Source organism: Solenopsis invicta, chromosome 2 (genome assembly GCF_016802725.1).
Source record: "Solenopsis invicta isolate M01_SB chromosome 2, UNIL_Sinv_3.0, whole genome shotgun sequence".
In the NCBI taxonomy this organism is placed as follows: Eukaryota; Metazoa; Arthropoda; class Insecta; order Hymenoptera; family Formicidae; genus Solenopsis; species Solenopsis invicta.
Genome location: NC_052665.1, coordinates 4,585,616 through 4,611,070, shown reverse-complemented (window position 1 = coordinate 4,611,070; position 25,455 = coordinate 4,585,616). Strand labels below are relative to the sequence as shown.

The 25,455-nt window shown below is 40.9% G+C and overlaps 1 protein-coding gene across 3 annotated transcripts in view; it reads right to left on the bottom strand.

Annotated features, from left to right (window-relative positions):
* The window catches only part of LOC105199133 (fibrillin-2), a 50,437-nt gene that overhangs the window by 14,341 nt on the left and 10,641 nt on the right, over positions 1 to 25,455 (bottom strand). For 2 of the 3 annotated variants that reach the window (XM_039446375.1, XM_039446374.1), the window contains 15 exons: positions 18,887 to 19,069; positions 14,417 to 14,750; positions 12,764 to 12,915; positions 12,420 to 12,551; positions 11,271 to 11,393; positions 10,771 to 11,028; positions 10,126 to 10,389; positions 5,978 to 9,718; positions 4,921 to 5,034; positions 4,722 to 4,835; positions 3,932 to 4,037; positions 3,655 to 3,838; positions 3,020 to 3,206; positions 1,490 to 1,604; positions 279 to 415 (listed from right to left, as the gene is read on the bottom strand). In XM_039446375.1, coding sequence (XP_039302309.1) covers positions 279 to 415; positions 1,490 to 1,604; positions 3,020 to 3,206; positions 3,655 to 3,838; positions 3,932 to 4,037; positions 4,722 to 4,835; positions 4,921 to 5,034; positions 5,978 to 9,718; positions 10,126 to 10,389; positions 10,771 to 11,028; positions 11,271 to 11,393; positions 12,420 to 12,551; positions 12,764 to 12,915; positions 14,417 to 14,750; positions 18,887 to 19,069 — 6,144 coding nt within the window. The remainder of the gene's footprint in view (positions 1 to 278; positions 416 to 1,489; positions 1,605 to 3,019; positions 3,207 to 3,654; positions 3,839 to 3,931; positions 4,038 to 4,721; positions 4,836 to 4,920; positions 5,035 to 5,977; positions 9,719 to 10,125; positions 10,390 to 10,770; positions 11,029 to 11,270; positions 11,394 to 12,419; positions 12,552 to 12,763; positions 12,916 to 14,416; positions 14,751 to 18,886; positions 19,070 to 25,455) is intronic. The other variant, XM_039446376.1, reaches the window with a different exon arrangement.

The window sequence follows — 25,455 nt, the reverse complement described above, 5'->3', positions numbered from 1 at the left end:
CTCACAATCCCGACGGGGATTTCAGATTTCATTAGCGTTCGGTTCATTAGTATGCTCTTTTGTTATTAACTTCGATGCGGATAATACAGTTTGTTACTATTTGCCACGCTCATACGTTTATTTATGCCGTTTATAGTATCGTTCATAATGGCCGGTTCTTATCAACCCCGTGATGATACTTAGCGAAAGAAAAAGGAGCTCGCAGGGGAGATCCCTTTTTCCCCTTTTCACAAGCGGATTCTTTTTATTCCTGATTTCTCTTATACCGCTGGACTTACCGCGAACTCTTATCACGATCCTACAGGTGCTGGTGTAATTAGAGACCGGCGACCACGCCGTGAAGGTAACGACCGTCGTGCCCGCCGGCAGATCCGCTTGCAATTGCTTTGCCCACGGCGGTGAGGCGTGTACGTATCTGAAAAACGTAAAAGGAAAGGACAAAAAGAAGGAAACAAAGGCTCGGCGATGCGACGGACGCGCGATCGTGTCGCTCGATGATATTTAAGTAACTGTAAATTATTTTGTTTACATTCATAGGATGGGCAGCAACCTCGGATGTTCTTGATTCTATTGTATTCTATCTGGAATATATTGTATTCTATCTTCAAAGCTCTTCTCAGAATGTTCGAGTTCAATCCAAATCAATATATCGTGCGACACAATTGGAAAATGCCAGACATCGGTTTTCTATTTCGAATTTGAAGAGATAATTCGTGTCTTTTCGATACATTGAAAGAAAAATGTATTTTCGTATTTGTGATTATAACTGCACAGTGAAACAACTATGATTAAGGGGATCGTTTCTATGGTTATTACACTGACAGAAAAAATGTCTTAAATTTTAATAAATATTTATTCAGATAGTACTAATAAAATACTTACGGTGCATAACAAGAAAAAATTATATTTAAATTAAATCGATGATTCTTGTACTAAATAAATATGTATTTACATTTAGTAAATATTTTATTAGTATTATTGGAATAAATATTTATCACAATTTTGTAATTTTTTCCTCGGTATACTGCTGCAATATTAATAATAATAACCTTGTGTTTAGTTTTATTAACTGCGAAAAAATTTTACTATATATTATAATAATTTTCATTAGTAACATAGTAAAATATCAAAATATGGATGATAAAAGTTTTCATATAGCAATCACAATTATGGTAAATATAACTATTCTTTTGACATTGGCTTACTATTTACGAAGTAATAATAACTAATAGCTATAATTTGCAAGATTAAAACAACTATACAAATATACAGTTGGCACCGACTTCGAATCGCGATAATCAAGTTAAATTACGATAATTGTAACGATTTTTTTCTTTCAGTGTAAGTTTCGAAACGATGAGCAACAATATTCGAGCGGGGTAAATTTATACGTATGAGATTTCGCGCACATTCGATGGCATAACCGCGAATCGGATTGGTTCTGGTAACCTCGAATTTGTGGACCTTTGTCCCGTTATACGCTTCTTACCTCCACCAATCCATGTTGGACTTCGGTTGCGGGAAAGTTACGCGTATCGTGTTTTGCCTAGCCGGTAGTTCGACGTCCATGTCCTGGGGGCAGCTCACAAACGGTCGCGGCGTGTCTACGGCGATAAAGTCGATAGTTAAACTCTCGCGATACTGATCGCCCAATTTCCCATACCGTAACGCGATAAGAAACTCCGATGGCGAGCAATTCCCGTATCATCGGTTGGCAGGCAGGGTTCAAGAAACGTTATTTCACTCCGGAAAGTATCATCGTCGCGCGTGAAAGCTTTATCACGCCCCCATCGCTTTTACACACGGGATGTAATAACAACAGCTATGCTGTTATGTGTGTACAGAGAGAGCGTCCCGAAAAACATTAGTTTCAATGATAGATCGATCCTCTTTTTACTAAAGAAATATCGACGTATCGGTAATTTATTTAATCTATCATTAAATTGAACGCGAAGATTCTCGGATTTTCTTGATACATCCCTCATCTATAGAACGCGAGGCCGCCGCTTATTTATGAAGCAATCATAAACGCGCGTAATATCGTTCGACGCGAGATAGAAGCTACTTAAAGCGCGCCGCCCCGCAGCGTCGCTCCGAAAAGCGGCGCTTTCGAAATGGGAAACCGATTTGAATATACCTGGAACGCCGCGAGAGAGTGGATTCCCAAGAACGATAGCAGCTGCAGCTGTAAACTAGCAAAAACCGAAACGGCACGAGGATGCGGGCACGGAATCAAAATCTCCTTTCCATTTAACGAAACAATTAGCGCCACGGAGGAAAGAACCGCGAAAATGCGCGCGGGAATGAAAAAGCCGGCAAAAGCGGGTAAAACGAACGGGACGAGGAGTAGAGCAGGAACGTAAAAACCCGCCGGTCCGAGTAAGCTCGTTAAGGGGCGGCGTTAACGTATGATCTCGTTAGCAGGCAGCCTCCGCACGGGAACTTTGTATTATTAAAAGCTGCTCCGAGCGGCATGACTAATTTAGCGCGTCCGAGAATTTTCGTCGTTAAGTTATTTGCTCGGTCCGCGGGAGCGATATTTTTACGTTCGATCGCGCGCGCCACTACCGAACGTGTACACCGTTCATGTACACTGGAAAGAATAATGTCTCGAAAATTGAAGGAAAATTCAATGAGAGTTGGACGAGCTACGCGGCGGCGGCGTAGCTTAAGCGTCCTTCGAAAAAAGAGCCACGCAAAAGGACCCCTACGAAAAAAAAAAACGCCGCGAATGCGCCTCAAAAAACACGGTAAAGCGAGAACATATTTTACTTTCGGAAATAACGACGTGAGGGGAAAAAAAATTAAAAAATAATTACGAAACGACAAAGTACAGCAGTTCGTACCGAAACGACGCCCGACTGCAACAGTCAGTCAGCTCGTTAAAAATTTTATCGGATAAACATCTTGATTAATTCCTCGGCGAAGTTACGGAAGCGAAGGACGGGACGCCCTGCAGCGTTTTTCTCGGTATAGCCGGGTACTTGATGGTAGGAACCGCTGTGAAACCGAGTTATACCTGGATTGTAAAGGGGGTCTGTCGCGACTTCGCGCAAGCAGATAGGCCCTTCCCCGTTCCAATGGCCGTCGCTGACGCAGTGTCTCGTGTGCGCTCCTTCCAGCCGGAAACCTCTGCGACATCGGACATGACACTTGGCGCCCTGCGGGTAGACGGATGCGCCGGAAGGGTGACCCGGACATCTAATCTGCTCAATTAAACCCGCGAAAACGTGGAATGAGTCAACATAGTCGGGAGAGCAAAGCTTACGTATTTATAATACACCACTAAAAATGATGTTTTATAAACATCATTTTAATTTCCAGCCAGCCCGCCCGTCCTTTTTGCCCCATCTTGAGCTCATTTTAAAAACCCCGTAACTTTGAGTTAATTTGCCATTTTAATTTCCGTTGTTCTGAACATCTCTAAATTCTTCCCGTTTTGTGCGGCTCTGGATTTTGCAGAATTTTTCTGAACGTTTCAACACGACATGTAAAATGCAAAGTGGACTAGGTACGCTTGAAACGTCGGTGGTGCGCGATGTATCATCTCTTTAGAAGAATGTTTTAGAACACATTTTTGGTAGTACTATATCGACCCGCCTCGATCCATTTAATATGGCTTGCGATATTCGCCCGACGCGCGACGGTTCATACCTCTCCATGTAAAGGTGGCTCCATGGCACGACATCCCGACGTCGGCGAGACGCAAGTTCTCTGGTCGGGCGCCAACACCGAGCCCTCGCTGCAGGCGCAATAGTAACTTCCCGCGGTGTTGATGCACTCGCCGGTGCAGCCGCCGTTCCGGTTTAGACACTCGTTCACGTCTTGACATTGACTCCTGCTTATGCAGTCCCATGCATAAAGAGCGGGAATTATGCGATCCCCCTTCCCTGTTTCTACTCTACCGCCGCGTATAACGCTTAGATCTTACCTCGAAATTAACGTGTATCCAGGGCGACAGGCGCAAACGAACGATCCTACGGTATTGACGCACTCCTGATCGCATCTGCCGCGTCGCCATTCGCATTCATCGATATCTGATCGTAGATTACATTTTCAAAATTAATATTATAACGGTATACGCAAAATGTATATGTACGATGAAGCATTAAAAAAAAAATCTCTATTTTAATATTATTTCCTTGATTTTTAAAGAAATGTCTCGTATCGTTTATAAAAAATTAATACTGGCTGATATTTTTATATTTATTTATTTATATATTTTACGTTTATGTCTATTTTATTTTATATTTACATTTATTTAAATATGAGAAATCACTAAAATATATTTCTCCAATAACAATTTTTTTCAGTGCTTGAAATTATTGATGCAGGATCGTGATAAGCTCGTCTGATGAAAGTATATGAAAACCCACAGCTTTAATTTCATTTGATTTTTATATGTATACTATAAATAAAACGGTAATATACATATAAAATGTATATCATACAACACTGTTACACTTTGTGCCCTGTGCACAACAGAGGAATATTAAATATTAGAAATAGGATTTACAATTTTAGAATCAGTTTTTCTAATGAATATTAAACATAACGCACAATACGAATATGATGTAAGACAAATGTGTTGTACAAGATACAGCATAACTTATTGTTTATTTACAGTGTTTATTGAGAAAACTGATTTTAAAATTTCAATTCCTATTTCTAATATATTTCTCTGTTGTGCGCAGGGCGCGCAATCGCGTGACTCAACTTGCCTACGCATTCCTGTCCCTGCAACCGAAATCCGGGGGGACACGTGCAGTAGTACGAGCCGGGTGTATTGACGCATCTCTCGTTGCAGGGCGCCTCTTCCGCGCATTCGTCGACGTCTAGGCAAAAGCAAACTCAGTTCAGTTACGATTAAGCGACATCGTTTTTTCTCGAGAGTACACGGTTTCCGCTTAGTACACGAACCTACACAGATATCACCGTGGAATCGATATCCCGCCTCACATTCGCACCGATAGCTGCCCGGTACGTTGGTGCATTTGTTGCCCTTGCAAATACCGACTGCGCATTCGTCGACGTCTAAAAAAAAAAAAAAAAAAAAATCAAAAAGAAAAAAACGCATACGCTCAAACACACGGTCGCTCCGCGAGAAACTTCCTCTCGAGCTAAGCGAGTCTAACTTTGTAGCAAGCTTCGAAACTGGAACACAAGTACAAGGGAGAGGGAGAAGAGGGCGAAACTGTGTAACCAGGAACGTTATCCCTCGGCTTTTGCAGAGGTGACGATACCATCTTCAGAAAATTAGTCATAATAATAAAATAAATTGAAACAGCGATTTATAAAAAGCGAATTGTAAAACTGGATCGTGATGGTTTCCTTTCCTTTATTGCATTTATTACTGCTTTATGCGAAACTCTCTTCGTGAGTAATTTTCTTTTTACAAGAAAATGTATCTCATCAACGAGTGAGATAGAGATTTATTTGTACGTGGTTTAGTATTTGTATAGTAACGACGATCAATCTTTAAAGGACACACACGATTTATTCTCGTATTATACATGTCATTACTTCAAACCTTTTGCATCTCTAAAAGATCCTTTTAGCGATGCGAGTGGTCTCGTGATCTCATCTGTAAAAAAAGCTTGAAGATGACGGAGATATAAGCGAGGAAGAGCAACATGAAATTTAAGTTACCCTTCAAGCGGTGAAGAAGCAAAGTTGCAACCGTCCTTAGAAGCTTTCCAACAAGTAAATATTTTTTCGCTAAATCCTTGTTTCTTACACATATTTATACGCATGTATGTTAATATAAAATATTTATCCTGGCAAAAAAAAAACTATAAGATAAACTAAAATAATTAGAAGTCTTAAATAAATTTTTCAGAATTTTTTTTAACATTTTAACGTCGTCAAAGATAATCCATGAATAAACAACCTTTGCATTTAAGGATGCCGAAAATATGTGAAAGTTAGGATAAATGTATTCCGCATTAAAAATTTACTAGCAGTTACGGCCACTTACCTACGCAAGTAGAATTCTCCATTCGAAATCCCTCCTTACATCTGCACTCATACGAACCGGGACTGTTGACACAAATGTGATCGCAGCCGTGCTGTTCTTCGCACTCGTCAATATCGCGACATCTGAAACCATCGATCTCGTCCTTCTGAAAGCCTTTCTCGCACGAACATTCTGCGGTACCGTTCACCGTATTGCAGATTTGCTCGCAACCGCCATTGTGGTCTTGGCAAGGATCGGATGGTCGACAAGACCCATTCCATGATTCGTGATTCGGTGGACACTCGCAGCGGAAGGCTCCCACGGTGTTGACACATTCGTGGCTGCAGCCTCCGTTATCATTCGCGCACTCGTCGATATCAGTGCAAGTCTTCTTGTCCTGCGATAGTTCGTAGCCCGTCGGGCAGGAGCAAAAGTGTCCACCGACGGTGTTAGTGCAATTATGCGAGCACTCGCCGTTCCGCTCGAGACATTCGTTGATATCCAAGCAGGTAGAGTTGTCGAGGTGCAGGTAATGTCCTTCGTAGCAGGTGCACACGTAGTCGCCCAATAGGTTCACGCAGTCGTGAGAGCAATTGTGGTTGCTGGTCAGGCACTCGTCCACATCCACGCAATTCTTTCGATTGTCCGGCATCAGAATGTAGCCGGTCGGGCATTCGCAGTGATAACCGCCCTCAGTGTTCACGCAGGTATGAGAACAGCCGGAGTCCACGTCGTTCTCGAACTCTTCGCACTCGTTGATATCCTCGCAGGTCCTAAGATCGCGTTTCAGGCGGAAACCAAATGGGCAAGAGCAACGAGTGCCCGGAATTCCATCACTATTCACTTGATGACACTGATGGGAACAGTTCCCGTTGTCGATCTTGCAACCATTCGCTAAGACGCAGGTTCTGTTGTTCCGTTCTAGGACGAATCCCGTTGGACATTGACATCTGAAGGTGCCCACCAGGTTCACACACGTGTGTGAGCATCCAGCGTTATCGATTTCGCATTCATCAATGTCGTCGCATAGGGTTGAATCTTGAGGATTTTGTGAGAAGCCGACGTTGCAATTACAGTTGAAGCCACCGGGAGTGTTCAGGCACTGGTGGGTGCAATTGTCTCGCAGTTCTAAACATTCGTCAATATCTACGCAGGTAGCGTTGTCTTGTGACGACAGACGATAACCATCGGGACACTGGCAGATAACTGAATTATTTACAAAGACGCAGGTATGCGAGCATTCGCCGTTGCGAACAAGACACTTGTTCTCATGAACGCAAAGAGTGTCGTCATCCTGTGACAAGAACATTTCCACGGGACACGAACACGTCACGTTACCATCAAGATCGTGACAAAAATGCGAACAACCTCCGTTCTCTATCGCACATCCGTCTTCTTGTACGCAAAGCTTCTGATCCTCTGCCAAGATCATACTTGGTGGACAAGCGCAGGTTACGTTCCCGTCTTCGTGGTAACACAAATGGGAACAACCGCCATTGTCCTGTAGACAATCGTTCTCGTATGTGCACACCGTTTCGTCCTCGGACAGGACCATTCCGTGCGGACAGGAGCAGGATACTCGACTGTCTTCTTGATGACAGAAATGTGAGCATCCTCCATTATCGATAGAACACGCGTTTATCTCTACGCACGTCTTGTCGTCGTCCTTCAGTTCGTAGTTTTCTGGACACGCGCATTCGATACCACCTTCCGTATTCGCGCAAAGATGCGAACACCCTCCGTTGTTCTGGATACACTCGTTAATGTCTTCGCAAGTTTTACTATCCTCGCCGATTTGATATCCCGCGGGACACGAGCACTCGTAAGTGCCATTATAATTCACGCAACTGTGTGAGCAAGAATTATTCAAAGCGCACTCGTCTACATCCTCGCAGGTCTTCTCGTCATCCTGCAGCTCGTATCCCTCGGGACAGGTACAGTTAAAAGTACCATTTGTGTTAAGACACCCGTGAGAACAATTAGTCTTCTCAGACGAACACTCGTCGATATCCTGACAGGTCTTGCGATCGTCATTCAATTGATATCCCGAAGGACACTGGCAATGGTAAGCTCCTTCGACGTTTACGCAGACGTGACTGCACTCATGAGAGCCTTTAGAGCATTCATCCACATCCTGGCAAGTTTTTCCGTCGTCTTGTAAATCGTATCCTTCCGGACAACCGCAACGAACGCGGCCATCATTCTGTTCGCACATGTGTGAACAATCGTGATTCTTGGCGCAAGGATCATCCGGTAGCTCTTGACAGGTCCTGGAGTCCTCTCGCAGTTGCCAACCGAACGGACACTGGCAGTAGTAAGAGCCGTCAGTGTTAACACAGTCGTGACTACAATTGTTTTTCCCTTCGTCCTGGCACTCGTCAATGTCCTCGCAATTACGCTCTTCTTGTGAATAAATATATCCCGCGGAACAAGTGCAGTTATTATTTTCTTGGGACTTTGCACATTCGTCTGGAATGACTACGCACGTACGATTATCCTCTTCAAGTTTCAATCCCGCCGGACAAGAGCAACGGTAAGACGCGTACACATTGTGGCATAAATGCGAGCATTCGTGCTCATCTTCGAGACACTCATCGATGTCTCGGCACTGACCGTGCTCGTCCTGTCGAAGTCCTTCGGGGCATATCGGATTTTCGCACGTGAGACCGTCTTCGAGAAGTCTCATGCCCCGCGGACAAGCGCATCTGTAACTTCCGAGGGTATTGACGCATTCGTGCGAACAATCGTGCTCATCCTCGAGACACTCGTCCATATCCAGGCAGGTTCTCCCGTCTTTTTGCAAGATATATCCTTCTCGGCAGACGCACCTATAGGTGTCCCGAATCTTCTCACAGACGTGACTACAATTCGCGATTTTGCATACGTCAGAGAGAACGCAGTTTCTACCGGTATCGTCCAAGGACATGTTCTCAGGACACCCGCATCTATAAGCGCCTTCCTCGTTGTCGCACTCGTGTGAGCATCCGTGCGTACCTTCCGTGCACTCGTCTACGTCAACGCACGTGTGCGCGTCCTGCTGGAGTCGGTATCCATCCGGGCAGATGCATCCGTATCCTCCGGGATAATTTTTGCACGCGTGCGAGCAATCGTGTCGATTTTCCGTACATTCGTCCACATCGACGCAGGACTTGCCGTCGATGTCCAGGGCGAATCCTGGGTGACAGGCGCATTCGTATCCGCCGTGCAGATTTGCGCATCGGTGCTGGCAGCCATGATCGTCCCTGCCGCACTCGTCTACATCGGTGCAGTTAAATTTACTCGCGTGCTCGAAGATCTCCAGACCTTCCGGACACGTGCAGACAAAACCGCCGTCCAAATTGATACACGAGTGCGAACACGGAGCCTCACGTGCGCACTCGTCGACGTCCGTACAAGTCGTACGGTCGTCCAACAATTCGTATCCGGTCGGGCAGACGCATCGTGGCCCGTCCGCGGTATCCTCGCAGGCATGAGAACAGGATTTCGTCAGGCTGGCGCAGTTTTTGAGCTTCTCGACGCAGGTCGCGTTGTCTTCCATCAATGTGAATCCCGAAGGACACTCGCACTCGTACGCGCCGACGATGTTGCGGCAGATGTGCGAACACGGGCGGGATGACGCGTTGCATTCGTTCACGTCCTTGCACGTCGCACCGTCCTCCTCGAGCTCGTAACCAGGTCGACAGGCGCAACGATAACCGCCCGGCTCGTTCACGCATTCGTGCTGGCAGTCATGCGATTCACTCTCGACGCACTCGTTTATATCTGGGGAAAAAAAGAAAGGAAAAAAAAAAAATATATATATATATATATATATATATATATATATCAGTGAAGCGATCTCAAGTCGAGAATGAAACTTCGCGATCTTACTTTCTGATATTAATGATGGAGTCCTCTTTCTCGATTAATACCAGCTGAGTCTCGTTTAAATATTTTATTTTTCTTTTTGCAGATAAAACTTAAAAAAATATTAAAAAAGTAAGAAAATCATAAAGCAGGAAATTATCTTAACATTTATATTTTTAACCGAGAATACAGCGATCTCAGTATTCTTGCTTGAAAACATATATGTTATTTAATTATCGAATTTAAATTGGTTATTATTGGAACATTATCATATTATAATTATTATTGGTAGCAAATTTAAAAATATCTTGACGAGTATTTACCAATACACTCCAAATTTTCGTTCTTCTTGAAGCCGCTCTCGCACTTTGTTCTCTGCGGAACCTCGGTAATTTCTTCTCCGTAGTCATCATCGTCGTTGTCCTCGTCATCCCCGTCTTCATTTTCATCGTCGTAGTCCTCCTCTCGAAGAATCTTTGTTACCACTTGCGGATGTATCCTGCTTATGCACTTGTATGATCCCACTGTGTTCTCGCACACGGTATTTTCCGCGCATATCTTTGGTGTCGTCTCGCATTCATTAACATCTGAAGGAAAGAGGTAACTGAGCTCTTACATTTGTTTCCTGAAACTTTATATTTTCTTTTGCAGAAAGAAAAAGGTAAATCAGATTTCCCGTAATGCTCGTCTTTGCAATTTAAATAAAATTTTAATGAAATATAACAGGGGGTTCTAGATACGAGAGATTCTAAATACGCAAATAAAATCGAACAATTTAAATTGTGAAAAGGACATTACCAGTTCAATTATAAGAAAGCTAATGCAGCAATACAGGTTAAATCTTTAGACAAACAGTTTAATAATTTACGAAATAATCTCGTGACAGGGTAATGAAATTTAATAATTGACCAGATTAAAAATAGAAGTCGGGACGATCGATCGAAAGCGGACATGAGATATGCATTTACCCTGACAAGTCTTCCAATCGTTCGTCAGATAAAAACCGTCCGGGCAGAGACAGAAGACGCTCCCGGGCGTATTTAAGCACAGGTGAGAACAGTTGGCGTTATTTAGCGCGCACTCGTCGATGTCCTCGCAAGTATGATTGTCGCCAGCTAATTTGTACCCAGGGATATCCGCACAATTGCACTCGTAGCTACCTTCGAGATTGCGACAAGTGCCTTGGCAGGGTCCATGCCCGTTGTTCGAGAGGCATTCGTTGACATCTGAGTAACAAGTACAATGCGTACCGTACAGAGAGTTTTCTCTCGACAGATTCATTTATCAAATCAAACAAATTAAATCAAAGACAAATAAAATAGATTATGCCTTCTAAAGTTACGATAGATTTCAAGTCACACAGACGCGTAAGCTGTAAGTGGAAAAACACTGTGCGTACCGACACAAAGGGAGACCGACGAGTTAGTAAATATTTAGTCAATGATGTCTTTCTTCCTATATGACTAACCTTGGCAAGAGCGGCCGTCGGTTCCCAGCTGAAAACCACGATGACACTCGCAGGAGTACGAGCCGGGCTCGTTGCGGCAAATATCGGTGCATTTTGCAATGCCTTCCGCACACTCGTCGACGTCTGAGAGAATATCAGAGAGAAAAGGGAATTCGATAATCAAATTTTAAGCACTTCGCAATTTTATATACATGACGTACTACCGAACATCGTAATTAAATTGTCAAACAGTCTTGTAACTTTTATTTCTTTCTTTTTTTTTGGGTGGAGAAGCGGAGACTGATGAAATTTTTAGCGTCGTTTAAAACAACAGAGCTGCACGACTAAAATTGCATAATTAATTTGTGTTCTGCCGAAGGAAGGTGAATATTTCTCTTTAGAGTGCTTATCTGTAACCACACTACGTCGGTATTTGGTAGTTTATCGCAGTGCGAGAGATCCAACAGCAACAATCGCGTATTATCGACATGCTGGGATATCGCGTGTTGTACCGGGGCTACGTTACACGCTGATCGGGCAATCATCGCGATACGATCTGCAAACACACTGCGTATTACAGGGTGGAGGATCGAGAATAGAAAACCGGTAAACGCGGAGATATGTCGATAACAGATTTCAAACTCGATGTCGCGCCGATGTCGCGCGACAATACGAACAGTCTGATTTTTAAATAATTTGATGCCCCAAAACCGATAATCACGTTATTTAAGACGGTGAAACATGGTTTGTGCATATGTTTTCGAGAGCGATAAAAAATTCATTCGCATATATGCTTATATCCCCCGGTCAAAAATTATTTTCACCTCGCGAACTTCTCGCGACGCGACGTGCATTATCCGCGTGTGTTCTTGTGGATGCTATGAATTTTACGAATGTAAAGCGCGATGGATGAAAAACTGGCACGTTGAAGGAAAATGTCGAAAACAGCGAGTACAACGAATCGATATCGAGCAGGTAGTCAATACAAAGACGGTACGCGAATTTCGCGGAGAATGTCGACGGAAATATCGTATGTCGAGTAAGAGAGAAAGAGAGAGAAAAATAGGAGGAGAGGGGAAGAGAGATGCGAGTCTGACTTCGCTTCAAAAGATATAAAAATGTGGAGCATGCAGCGGTGAATTTGTGTATGGCTGTGGGCATATGGATTACCGATACAGGACGGTCCTTTAGCTCGAAAGCCGTCGAAGCAGGAGCACTTTATGCCGCTTGGCGTATCCTCGCACACGTGCTCGCATTCGCTTGCTCCCTGATCGCAACGTTTCACCTTATCCCTCGGCAGTTCTGGAACAGCAAACACATTTTTCACATTTCATACAAATCATACGCACGTACACACACACACACACACACACATCCACACGCGTGCAAACAGATTCTTATATATTGGATTGAAAAATAATTGACGTATACGCAGACACAAAATTGCTCGCTACATTTTATATATTTGTTATTGCACTGTTGTGAGTGAAACCGATACTTTTATTCGTGCTTACGATTGTCCCGCACGCATTTCGGACGACGTCCGAGCCAAGTGCCGTTGCTGCAAAAAAGCCTGTCCGTCGTTGAGTCCACGAAAACGTAACTATCCGCGCATTCGTAAACTGCAACGATGTATCGATTGTACGGCGGCAGTACGTTTCTCCTCCTATAGAACAATACACATCCTATTATTCTAGAATTAGATGTATGTACATGTATATATTGCTTTGTAATTCTACATCGAGTTGCACTTGGTATAATGCATTGTAATAACCTCTCACATAATTCTTCATGCATTCGAAACGGTACGCGATTATAATCGGTAAAACTACATTTAGAGAATTTTTGAGATTGCCATAAATTTCTTCCAAGTAATAAAAATTCTTTGATTCGTATTGGAGAGCCGATAAAATGGAATTAAGGACGAGATATTCAAGCCTCACTTATTTGCGAGTTTGGTTTGCGAAGAATTAAAACAGTCGAAAACATTCGAAAAAAGTGGATTTTGGAATGGTAGAAAAACAATTTTGTTAAAGCTTGCGGAAAAGGCAACAAAAAATCAATATCAATTTAGTTGCTGTATTTTTTAAATTGTTACATTGTCCACTACCTGGAAAAACCTGGAAAATCCTGGAATGTTATGGATTTCAGATTGTGCCCTCTGGATTTTCTTGGAAATTTGATCATTAGTTCTGGAATTTTTTGAATTTTTACTTCTAAATTTAAATTTCATATCTTTCTGACAAAATAATTTCTTATATTTTTTAAATCTAGCTTACTGAAATTATATATAAATTATATATAAATATTATTTAACTTTTCTTCGAATACATAAATTACTTTTGTTATTACAATTTTAAATACGTTATGTTTATCATTTTTAAACTATTTTTTCTTGAAAGAGTTTTGTGATAAATATTTTTTGTAGTTTATAAATTTTATATCTCAATGTTTAAATTTTTGCGAAAAAGTTTTATATACTGTTAAGTTTTATTTTATTACCAAAGACTTGTATAATTAATTACTCAATATCAATTCCTTCATTCTTCAATACATATTATTCAATTAATATAATATTGCCAAATTAGCGTAGTATATTTTTCGAATTCTGTACTTCTGATAGCTAGATCCATATACCATACATATCGCAGACAGATTATTGTATAGCATTAGTTGTTATTATTTCCCCTCAATACTTTCTCTAATTTAATAATTAAATCTCAAGTGTCTTTTTTGTGATTACATATTTATAATGTAAAAAAGTGCGCGTGGAATAAAATAAATTTATTTTAAAGCTGCATTCAAAAATTCTCTAATCTTACTTGGAATTTTGATAAAAATTCTCGGAAAATCCTGGAATTTTCATTTACTAATTTTGAGCGGACACCTTGTATTACACCCTGTATTACATTCTTATATCATTGCACTAATTATTTGTTCAAAATAATTTAGTACACGTTCTATATACTTATATTATTTATATAAAAATAAATATACATAATAAAATTTCTAAAACAAAAATATAATTTATATAAATATATAAATTATATCTAAATTAATAGACTTATATATAATTGAGAAAAGTTGGTATTTTCTGTTATCTTTTCTGTGAATCCAGCTGAAGAAAATTATTTTGGAGTTTTTTTCAGCTTAGTGCTGCTACAAACCTGGCGTATTTGGCGGGACGAGCATGCTCGATCGAAGGGGCCTTGATGAGTCCCTTTCCGAGACTCTTCTTCGCGAAGCAGCTGACATCCAGTTGGGACACCACGGTTTCATTTAATCTTGTTGCCGTAGGTAGTCTCGAGGAGGATTTCGCTTGCGCTGGCCTCTTCCTTTTCTTTTTTCTCTTCTTACCCTCTTTCGTTTTTCTGCGCTTCTTTAAATCGTCTATCCTCTCTAGCGCCTTAAGACGATCCTTTGCGATTTGTAACTTGTTGTCCGGGGCGATTGGTTGATCGCCAAGATAGAGGTCGTTACGAAAACGTCGTAATGTATTATCTAAACATTGGACGCGGAATGTAACGAGATTCTAGCTAAAATCTCTCCTATTTCGCGAGATAGGAATAGAATAATGTAATTTCCACAAATTGTTAATGAATAATAAACGTAAATATTCGCGTTCATCAGCGCGAAATCATTAGCGCCCGTTATACGTTTACTGTACTAGCACAAATAAAATATTCATTTTGCAATTATAATTAAAGGAATTTTAATTAAATTCTCGTCACTCATACACAACCGTCGAATGGACTTTAAATAGAATATTCGTTTTACTGTGCAAAAATGTTTCTAGAGGTATTCCGGCGTTAGCGCTACATCACAGAGGATTAATCTCATTGAATATATACGATGGTCCAACACGGGGACAGATACATCTTGTACTACTTTTTATCGCATACGTACGAGATTGCCATCAAATAATGAATTTTTCACATGTGTCCCTCCCGTATCGCCTAAGTAACACATAAAATACACGCGCTCGCGTAAATCCGCCACCAAATTAGTTTCCGTAAAAATTTACACTTTCGTTTAACCCAGAGACGAGAAAACACATTCGTAATAATGATTTTCAACTTATTCGTGTATTAGAACTTTTAATGACATTCTTCGTCCGATCTTTTAGTTATGTAATTTCATCGTCTCGTTCTTTCTCGGTCGCGTTGCGCTGTATTTTTTCGAGTAACACGAGTAAAGAAATAAAAGAAATGTGCTATTTTTTGAGGCGGTGCAAATGATAATATCTCTCCATAATAACTTTTATTTTTCAGTACTATAAACTGCGTGCCTCATATCTGGTTGCCAAATTTAAAACGCGCTGGTAAATTGAAGCTAAATAACGTCTCAAATTAATTGTGACCGTCAAAATAACGTTGCTATATATACAAGCACCTTAAAAACCCGTGAAAAATATTACCCCAGTCAAGAGTCGAACCTGAAACTCCCTCATTCCGTGACGGTCATTCAATTCGACTACTGCGGCCATGTAGTGATATTTATCTCAGCAATAGTTTAGGAGACCGTCTTTTTCAGACAACACGAAAGGAAGGGATTTGCTAAAATATCTGCAAATTTAATTAGACACAGATCTGAAAATAATTTTGTAGGGCAATCAAATTGGTTACTAAAATATCAAAAGTTTTTGCGGTCGCGCTCATTATATTTGAATGTTCTACATAAATTATTTTGATGCACTGAGAAAAAAATTTGTTTGTAGAATATACATTTGTTTCACTGAAATAAATCTTTATTTATGAAATATTTTTTATAGAAATGTGTATTTTGTTATCAAATTTTTTTTACAACTAATAAATATCTAGGAGAAGTCACAATTAACATTTTTTTGCTAATATTTTAATATTTCTTGTGTGGTCCGACACAAAGAATTTAAAAATCTGCATCTAGCTAAATTTTTAGATATCCCAGCTTTAGCCGTTTACCGCGTGTACGCCAAATAAGTGGAAAATTAAATCGATACGCAAATAGCACAGAAAATAAGAAGTCGATTTTTTGCTCGGGACAAAAATCTTGGCGTTTAATAATACTTCCGAGTAATTTACAGGCATACGCGCGCCTAATAATTAAATAAGCGCGAGCCGGCGCAAGCTCCTCTCGTCAAGCACGCCGCTCGGCGTATCCCGACCAAAGCTTCGCTCCCGGAGGTACGAGCAGGTGGTGGGGCTGTGTACATATGCCCGCAACGTACGGGGCGGGTTGTACGACTTGGCGGCTTATCTCCGTCGAAGCGAATGCGAGCTATGCCGTGTCGGCGAATCTCGTGCCGCCGATAGCGCGCGCCGATGGAACGAGGTGCGCGTTCCTGAAGCACCGAAACGCCACTCCGCGAATTTTCCCCGTCCGGGAATTCCGTCCCGACCGTTTCTGATCCCGATCAACGTGCGGCGCGGCGTCGAGGGGGTGGGTGGCGGGCATCCGTGCGGGGGATGCGGCCGGACAAACGCTCGCGATCGGCAAAGCGCGATTTATAAGTAACGTGATTTATAAGCGTTCGTTAAATATTAGTTTTGATATCGCGCACCGATATCTCTCGTCGCGCGGTTTAACGACAGAGAGATGATACGCGTAAATATATGTGAAAGGAGATAAAATCAATTATCAGATAATATACGAGTAATACGGCGCGGTGGAATAGTTACAAGCTGAAATAAATAATCCGGCCCGCGCGCCGCCTTCGTCCCTCTCTCTCCGTTTCTCTCTTCCCCCTTTTTTTTTAATTAAAAAAGTTCTCCGCCGATTCCGTGAGGGTGCGCGAAGACACCCTATATATTCACAGTCTCGGGAGCGATGCCAACCTCCCCGGTTTAAGATATGCCGATAACTTGAGCATCGGTGAAAATTGAATCCCACGGTAAAGTCGTGTTTCCACAAATCATAGGAATGGGCGTCTTGGGTAAATTGTTCTTCGAAACTTTCGGGACTCTTTTCGACACATCTCTTCGCCTCTCCCTTCGCGCCCGTCTCTTTTATAAAACTGCGACTTAAAATATAATTGTATAGCTTAGATATTACCTACGATAAGCAGATATCGCACAATAATGGCATTACGAATTAACGAAAATTAATAAGTATTATCCTATCGGGGAACGCGGCAGAATATGGTCGACACAAATAGCTTTTACTTCGTCGTGTGTGACGTTTTTTGTATTTTCTCTTCTGAATAATTATATATGTCAAACTGTATCAAAAGAAAAACACAAATAATGCTTTTCAGTAGTAGGTACTTTAAGATCGAATTTATCTCTGAATCGTATGTTGCAGACGAAACGAAAGCAATGAAAAGAAGCGAGTTTAATCTCGTCATATCAAGCAATATCCGCCTGTCGATCGCGTGAGCACGGCGGCCGATTGAGTAAGCAAAACCGCGATTCACGTATTACGGTATTAAGAGCGAGTTTGACGCAACGTGGGTCCCTTTATTTCGACAGCGCGATGTCTCGCAGTAAACGGATTTGTCCGTCAGTCTATTGAACACGCGCGCGTCGAGCCTTCAGCCAAGCCAGGCACGAGGAGTTAAGCTCCCTTTCATGTGGATAATTGACTTACGTCGATCAAATTAGTATAATGCCGCATAGCTATGGACATAACGGGGGGACACCATCGTGCAATACGTGATACGCGCAAATCGTTAATCCAACTCGGATTCCAATTTGAGAATAATTCAAAACAATTTCCTTGACGGGAACGTGTCCAGAATAGACGCGCGATCGGTGAATGGCGTTAATTAAGTCATTCGCATCAGCATAAACGATTAACTGTTCTAAACAATATAAATGGAAACCTGCAAAATTATTTGAAATAAAATACAATTCCTCAATAATACCCATTTGCTAATAATATCACAATTATCGACGCGGACGTACAAATATTCGGGTCAACGAATGAATTAATCGTCGAGGCGACGATTAGTCGCCGCTGAAGAAGACGATAAACACTACGTTCCGCGAACGGATGAACGTCAATTGAGTCAAAGCAACGGCGACACATAAAATGCGATCATGGAGATTGATGTACCGTAAATTCTGTGATAATTTGCAATCTTTAATTTTAAATATTATCTATAATGTCAATAAAATATTTTACCCATCAAAAGTATGTTTGATAATATTTAAATACATTATATAGATTTTGATTTTTTGTCATAGCACTAATAGAATATGATTAATATTTCTCTCTTATGTATTTATAGTAAATAATGTATGCAATAATCTTGTGACTTGATTAAATGATTTTATGTCTGTTTTGTACAATTTAAATATTTAATTAAAAAATAAGTGAAGTATATATAGTAAGTCACAAATCAGAAAAATAAGTAAAAAAATAAAAAAATTCTATTAATTTAAACTAGTACTTTCAAAAGTGTTGTTTTTTAAGATTTAAATTTGTCTGAAAAATACTTGCTAATTAGATTTATTTCGGATAAATTTTTTAACAGTTAACTTTTTATTTAGCACTGCTTTTAAATGTAGCATGTATTTTTTTTTATTTTTTTTAAGACTAGAGATTGACGTAAATTCTGCGATGCGCGCCCGATTAATACTGACGAGGGACTGTTCGCACCTTCTCGGACAACAATCCCGCGACGAGACGCAATTTATAAAATAGAAGCGATATCTTACGTGGGACGCATTTCGGGACGGGATGATCCCAACCGTCGGTGGTGCAAGTCGCTATCTTGTGACCCTTAAGTTTACGGCCGGGCTCGCACGAGTAGACAATCTGCAGAGCACCGTCCTGAAGAACTCTCTCCCTCACGGTTCCCCACTGTGGCGGCCGCACCACAGGACAATCGCCTAGGATCCCTGAAAGCGCAGGAAAATACAGGCTTTACGACCGTATCGCAAATGCATAAGCTATAAACGTGTATAAGCCGCGATGGCACGCCGAATTGGCACTTGGACGGAAATTTGGCGTGCCATTAAACCCGCCGCGTTTCCGAAAGTTCAATAGACAATATTTAATCGGATCAAACGCATGTCAAATTTTATGTTTATCGCACATTGAATATGTAGCAGATAAATACGTACGCATATATTTGCATATAATTACATGTACGGATATAAGCTTTTATACAGAGTGTTTCCTATACCTCGATCAATTAGAATATGTTGTTTACAATGATACGAAAGAATATCATATTTTATTATAAAAGGCAGACATCTTTTTTCAGGTTTATTATTTTACGAGATTTTATGAGATGTTGATGAGTTGTTTATGAGATCAACATTTTTTTAAATGGGAGCATGTTTTCATTAAAATAGTATGTAGTTCCTTTAAAAAAATGTAACAATTAAATAGGAACATTACATATAATGTAATTTTTTTATATTTAAGATCATCTACATTTTGTACGATTAAATCTGTTTTTTTTTTTTTATATAAACTATATTACTACATTAATAAAAATATACCATTTCATTAAAAAAAAATGAGCACTAAATGACCGAGTTACGGGAAACATCCGGTGTATTCATTATTACTATTTTTTCCTCTGCAGAGGAGTATACACGTCAAATATTGTATATCGCGATCTGCGATTGCAAAATAAAAATTTTCCATTTATTCTTTCGCGTGCACGTGCATTCCATCGGTATCGCACGATCGTACCGCACAATAAGGTACCGTACGTCCTGACAATGCACATACTTTGGTAAGTCCAGCCGGCGGGTAGGAGGAAAAGACGTGTGTCAAGCACAATGAGAGGGATCTCGCGGTCGCGCGAGCGCAGTGCGCGACGCGGGATTAAAATTGAATAATTCCACGGCGATATAATATACGATCGCGTCGTGACGTCCAGCGGTGTGTATGTGTGTGTGTGTGTGTGTGTGTGTGTGTGCGTGCACGATGCGCTTTCCGCCGCAAAAATTTTACCGTAGGACAATCGGACGCACGGCGACACGATGGCCCGTCAACGGAAGACGAACGTGGCTGCGGTGTAAAATAAATCGTCCTAGTGTCTCGCGGATCGCGCTCGAGTCATCGCGAAAGCACACGCGAGAGCGAGAATGCCGCCTCGAGTCCATTACCTTGATGCCTGCGACGAATTCCATTTCGACTCGTTCCTCGTAAAAGCTACCAATTTTCGCGTTTTTAATTACGGAAACATTTTACGAAGAAATCTCACGGTGATCGCACAAAGAGTTTTACGTTCCATTTTTTTGCAGATGTGTAAACGGATGGCAAAAGAATCCCGTTTCATCGCGGATCAGTATCTCTCACGTTTGTTCTCGGCAAGATTTTTCTGATAAAAATTAAAAATGCTCGTTAAAAAAAAAATTAATTTTCACGAGAGACTAAGTCTTTTCTTCTCTATCTCTTTCAAATGTCTCTTAGAATCTTCAGTTTGTCGATCCTTTTATACAATCCACCGACCAGTGGTAAAACGGTCAGTAGTAAAACCTGGGTTAACTTGCGGTTTACCTGTCTTTCTCCCTCCCTCTCTCTCTCTCTCTCTCTCTCTCTCTCTCCCTCTCTCTTTCTCTCTTTTTCTCTCCCGCTACTGCAAAGTGTATCGTAAATTGTCGTAAACATACTGCCAACGTACTGCGCGTCAAAATTCTAATTTTCTCTCGTATATATATTTAAGTCCCCTTATTAATTTCGCTTCCGCAAGATGCGGCCGCTTTTGATAACGCGTCGACGGCGAGCAAATTCTTAATCGGATGACCTGAATCTCGAATTCGAGCTTTAAATTTAAATCAATTGAGCCAAATTGTTCGTTTTCATCTCTTCTCGAGAAGCTTAGATGCTACTGTAGTAAATCGGACACTTCGTTAAATAAAGAGCGCAAATTCTCCGTTTCCGAGGTACGTTGAAGTATTCAGCGCGCAATATTCTCCGCCCCACCTCCTCATTAACGCCGCTCTTTTTCCCCCCCGAACGCGCTAAATCGCGCGCGAGATGCTGCACTGTCGAAACGCCGACTTTTGCAAGGGTTACGAAACGTGACGCGGTTTTCCGCGGGATTAAACGAAGAAATTAAACGCTTAATTAAAGTAACTCGCGGGCCCCAATTCATGTAATTGCTGGCCGACAATTGTGAGTCAGTCTCGCTGCCGCGCGTATGGGAACGGACGAATAATTCTAGTCATTCTGGGAGATTATTGGATTACTCACTGATTTGCATAGATCGGTAAATCAAAGGCTACAAAGCCGACGGCGCGCTAGATCAGCGCGAGTGCGTCGAGTCCTTGAACCGGGTCAAAGATCAATGGGGGTTTCACGCTTGATAATCTCTCGAACGTACGTTTTTTGACGCACACACGACGGGACGGCCGAAGGAATAAAAGTAGCGCGAGCGAACGTGATATAAGAGCCGTTGTGGCAAAATGATTCATTGTTCCTATTCGTGCCCAAATTAACGCGCCCCGTTCGGCACGGACGTATCGTTAGTCGTAACACGGGTTCGAACGGTCACGTGCTATGTATCGCAATTTACCTTTCGATTCTCCCCTTCGCTTATCCCGTACATTTTTCCCGTTCTTCTTTTCTCCTTCCTTTCCTTTTTCATTCGCGTCTATACCCGTTGGTCTGCCAAGTATTGATCCTTCCTACCAAAACATCCTTCAGCTTGGAGCGGCTTCCTTCGAGTAGCTCTCGGTACGCGTATGTGCAAACGACGCGACGCGACGCGCGATCAATGATCTCGGTCTCCTCCGGTGTCAACGACTTTGACAGCGCGCTGTGCGCGAGGTAAAGGACGGACGGTTAGTCACGCGCGTCCATTAAGTATGTAACGATGTGTCCACGTCGCGATCGAAATCGCAGATTCGACGTGTCTACCTCCTTAACGACGTCCTACCACCACGTGGGGCGATCCAGCCCATCCCGGTGTGTCCGGCTCGTCATGCTCCCCGAACACAATCGCTTGCTTGCGGATGTCGGGAAGAAAAGAAAGCCCATCGAGACGTTCCGGCATAGAAACGCGCCGGATACGCCTAAATAAAGAATTGACGCCACCCGGCGTACCCTGGAAAAATTCTATATCAAATCCGCTCCCTGGGTACTTCATATTCGGATATTCGGTTAGTGATACAAACGTCCGCCGGAAGAAGGGACGGAAGTCTCTGAATGTAAAAAGTGAAAAATGCTACAACTCGCATCAGCGATTTTGTCCTTTTAACGCAAAGCGTTTGCCTTGTTGCTTCTGAAATTTTCTCGTACGTGCTATCGCTGCTAGGAATAGATATCGACGATTGGACGACCATATCTGCGCCCACAGGAAAGATTTCTGAATGCGATGCTATCGTGTCGTTAAATAAGATTTATACAGGGACAATTATAATTGTTACAAGAAGAATATTTTATATTCTTAAATAGAAAAATTCTTAAATCTAGAATAAAATGATTTTACTATCTCATTAATTTTTTCAGACAAATTTAGATTAAACAATAGAATTTTGTGGCACTCTTATAATATTCTCAATTTAATAACATATTAATCTGAAGAAATTTTTTTCCTATAAAATATCACGAAGATTTTCAAGAAAGTTTTCATGAAAATATCTCATTCCACAAATCTATAATGACTCGCTTTACGCGTAGACAGAGGCTGCTGAACTGCTCGCGAAAAAATGCATTGATTATAAAATTAAAGTTCAATATTTTATGCTTTTGAGTTAAGTATAATAAATACTTGAACCGAAGAAATTTAATCAAGTTAAAAAATTTAGTCAAATTAACAACTTTTTTTCTCAGTGTACAAGTTGAAATGTACTCCTGTCTCGAGGCAATAAAATAATCTTATTTGATTCGACGGATGAGAATACACTGAGAAAAAAATTAATTAAAAAGAAAATTAACCTGACTAAATTTTTTAACTTGATTAAATTTCTACAATCCAAGTATTTATGTATTTCAATTAGGTATATAAATTCTCGAATAAAAGAAATTTAATTTAAGTACATAAATGCTCGAATTAAATAAATTTAATCAAGTTGAATAATTTAGTCAAATTAAAATGTTTTTCAGTGTAGAAATTATCGATTTCATTTTAATGCTGCTTTATTTTTATGCCGCATAAGGTTGCAACAAGATTAAGTACGTCAAGAATATTTTTAGTCTTGTTAATAAAAATTCTTTCTGAGAGAGTGTATACAATTATAATTAATTTGTTCCGTTTATATCTTTTTGCGATATTTCGTGTAAAAATTGCCCTTGGAAAACAAGTACTCGAGCGTCAAATGGGAGCGCGCACGTACTCTCGTATCTTTGATATTTATCGAAGCACTTGCTTTGATAAATAAAAACAAAAATGCATTTACCACGTATTTATTAACATGGTCCGTACCGCTTAGAAGCACGATGCGGCATACAGAAGCGAAGTAATTAATTTTAGTAGCCCGCTCGCATAAAAATCGACCCCGTCTGTTTCGCAGCGACCCTCCTCCACGGTCGTTCGCGAGAGATATCGCGAAAGTAAGGAGAAAGAAAAAAATAAATAAAAGAAAAAAAGGAGAAAAAGGAATCTCTCCCGTCTCTAAATTATATGCGGCTTCCGTAAACAGCGATCCTTTTTTTTCCTCCTCTTCCTCCCTTTCCCCCTCCCGTTCAAGGGAGATGGGCTTCCGACGACGAAGGGAGATATCGGTCACGTCGATTTATTTGCGGCGCGCACTTTCTCGCGCCTCTTGGACTGGACTGACGTCCTCGGTCGGGCAATCTCGCCGCAACAGGAACAACGTTTTCCCATTTGGCAGCCCGAAACCGAAGACAGCGCGCGACGCCGTCGCACGCTCCTTTCCCCGTGAATTTTTCACCCGATAAATCTGTCGTCACCAGGTTCCGCGCTACGCGAGAATAAGTAATGACGTTCGCGTCGAGAGGAGAGGAGCTCCGTCGTCGCCGGCGAGCGAGTCTGCTTCCGCTCCCGGCTCCCGTCCCCGCCCAACTTGTCGCGCTTATATACACGCCGGGATAGCTGCGAGCCTAAGTTTCACACCTTTAATGCCATGGATTTTCTATAGCGCTTCTTCTCTCTTCAATATCTCTTAAACTTCGGCAATTATGCAGGAGATGGTCCTATATAAAGAAACGTCCGTCCGCTACACCGCGATAAATAGTTTCGCATCTTCTTTTCTTTATTCACATATTTAACGCGACGTTACTTTCGAAAGTAACTTTGCGAAGAAACCCGAAGCCTACTTTAGACGATCTATTATTCACATCGGATTTCAGGAGAACAGAGAATTCCATTCATAATTTCATATGTCGTCGTATCTTATTGCCTATAATATTCTACGATTTTCGAACATTTCTCAATATCGCACGATTCGTAGAATTGTAAGAATCTCGTTGAAAAATTAATTAAAACGAAAATAATGATTAGTTTATATATAAATAATAAAAATGAAAATACAAAAATAAAGCCATAATAACGAGCAACGTGGGTGATAATTTGAATAGTATTGATATTCAGAAATCCAAACAATAAGCGTTTCAACTTCACAAAGTCCTCTTCAGCGCAACAATTAATATTCAAATAAATCAACTACTAAAAGATTAAGATTAATTAATTTGACAAATTAATTAATAATGGAAAATGGGATTTATTGGCTACTGTGGACGTCACGGCTATTTATCTCCGTTATTAGGTGACGAATTCTAACAATTGTTTATGGAATTATTTGTTTAATAGCCCGACGTTTTATAGTGGTGTTAATATGCTAATACATAATAGCTGACAATTATAATATGGTATTTTTACTTTCGAGCGCTTCAAAACTTTTTCAAGGTACATTTGAGCACTTAATCGCACATTCTCGTTGTTTTTAAACTTGAGCGTATTATTATTACAAATAAATGTATGTACATTCGAATGTTTTTTGTTATTTAACTTTTTAATAGGCTGTAGACATATTTCGAAGCCATTTCGAGTAATGCAAAATTGAACAATTACTTTTGTTGAAATTTTGTTATACGGCTGTTTAAGAGAAATTTTTATATTGAAATGGTTCTTCGATAAATCGAGTGCCACTCTAGAGAGCTGTGTTTGAAAACATTGGACATATTATTTTATCCTTGTAGTTTAATATTAAACAAGGATAAAATGATATCTTTAATGTTTTTGAACGCAAGATAATTCTAAATTAGAAAAATTCTTCAAAATACCGTGTGTTTTTTTTTAACTATATCAATTTTTAAAATGTATTATTTGAATTAGCCATATTACCGTCACTTTTCCACCATC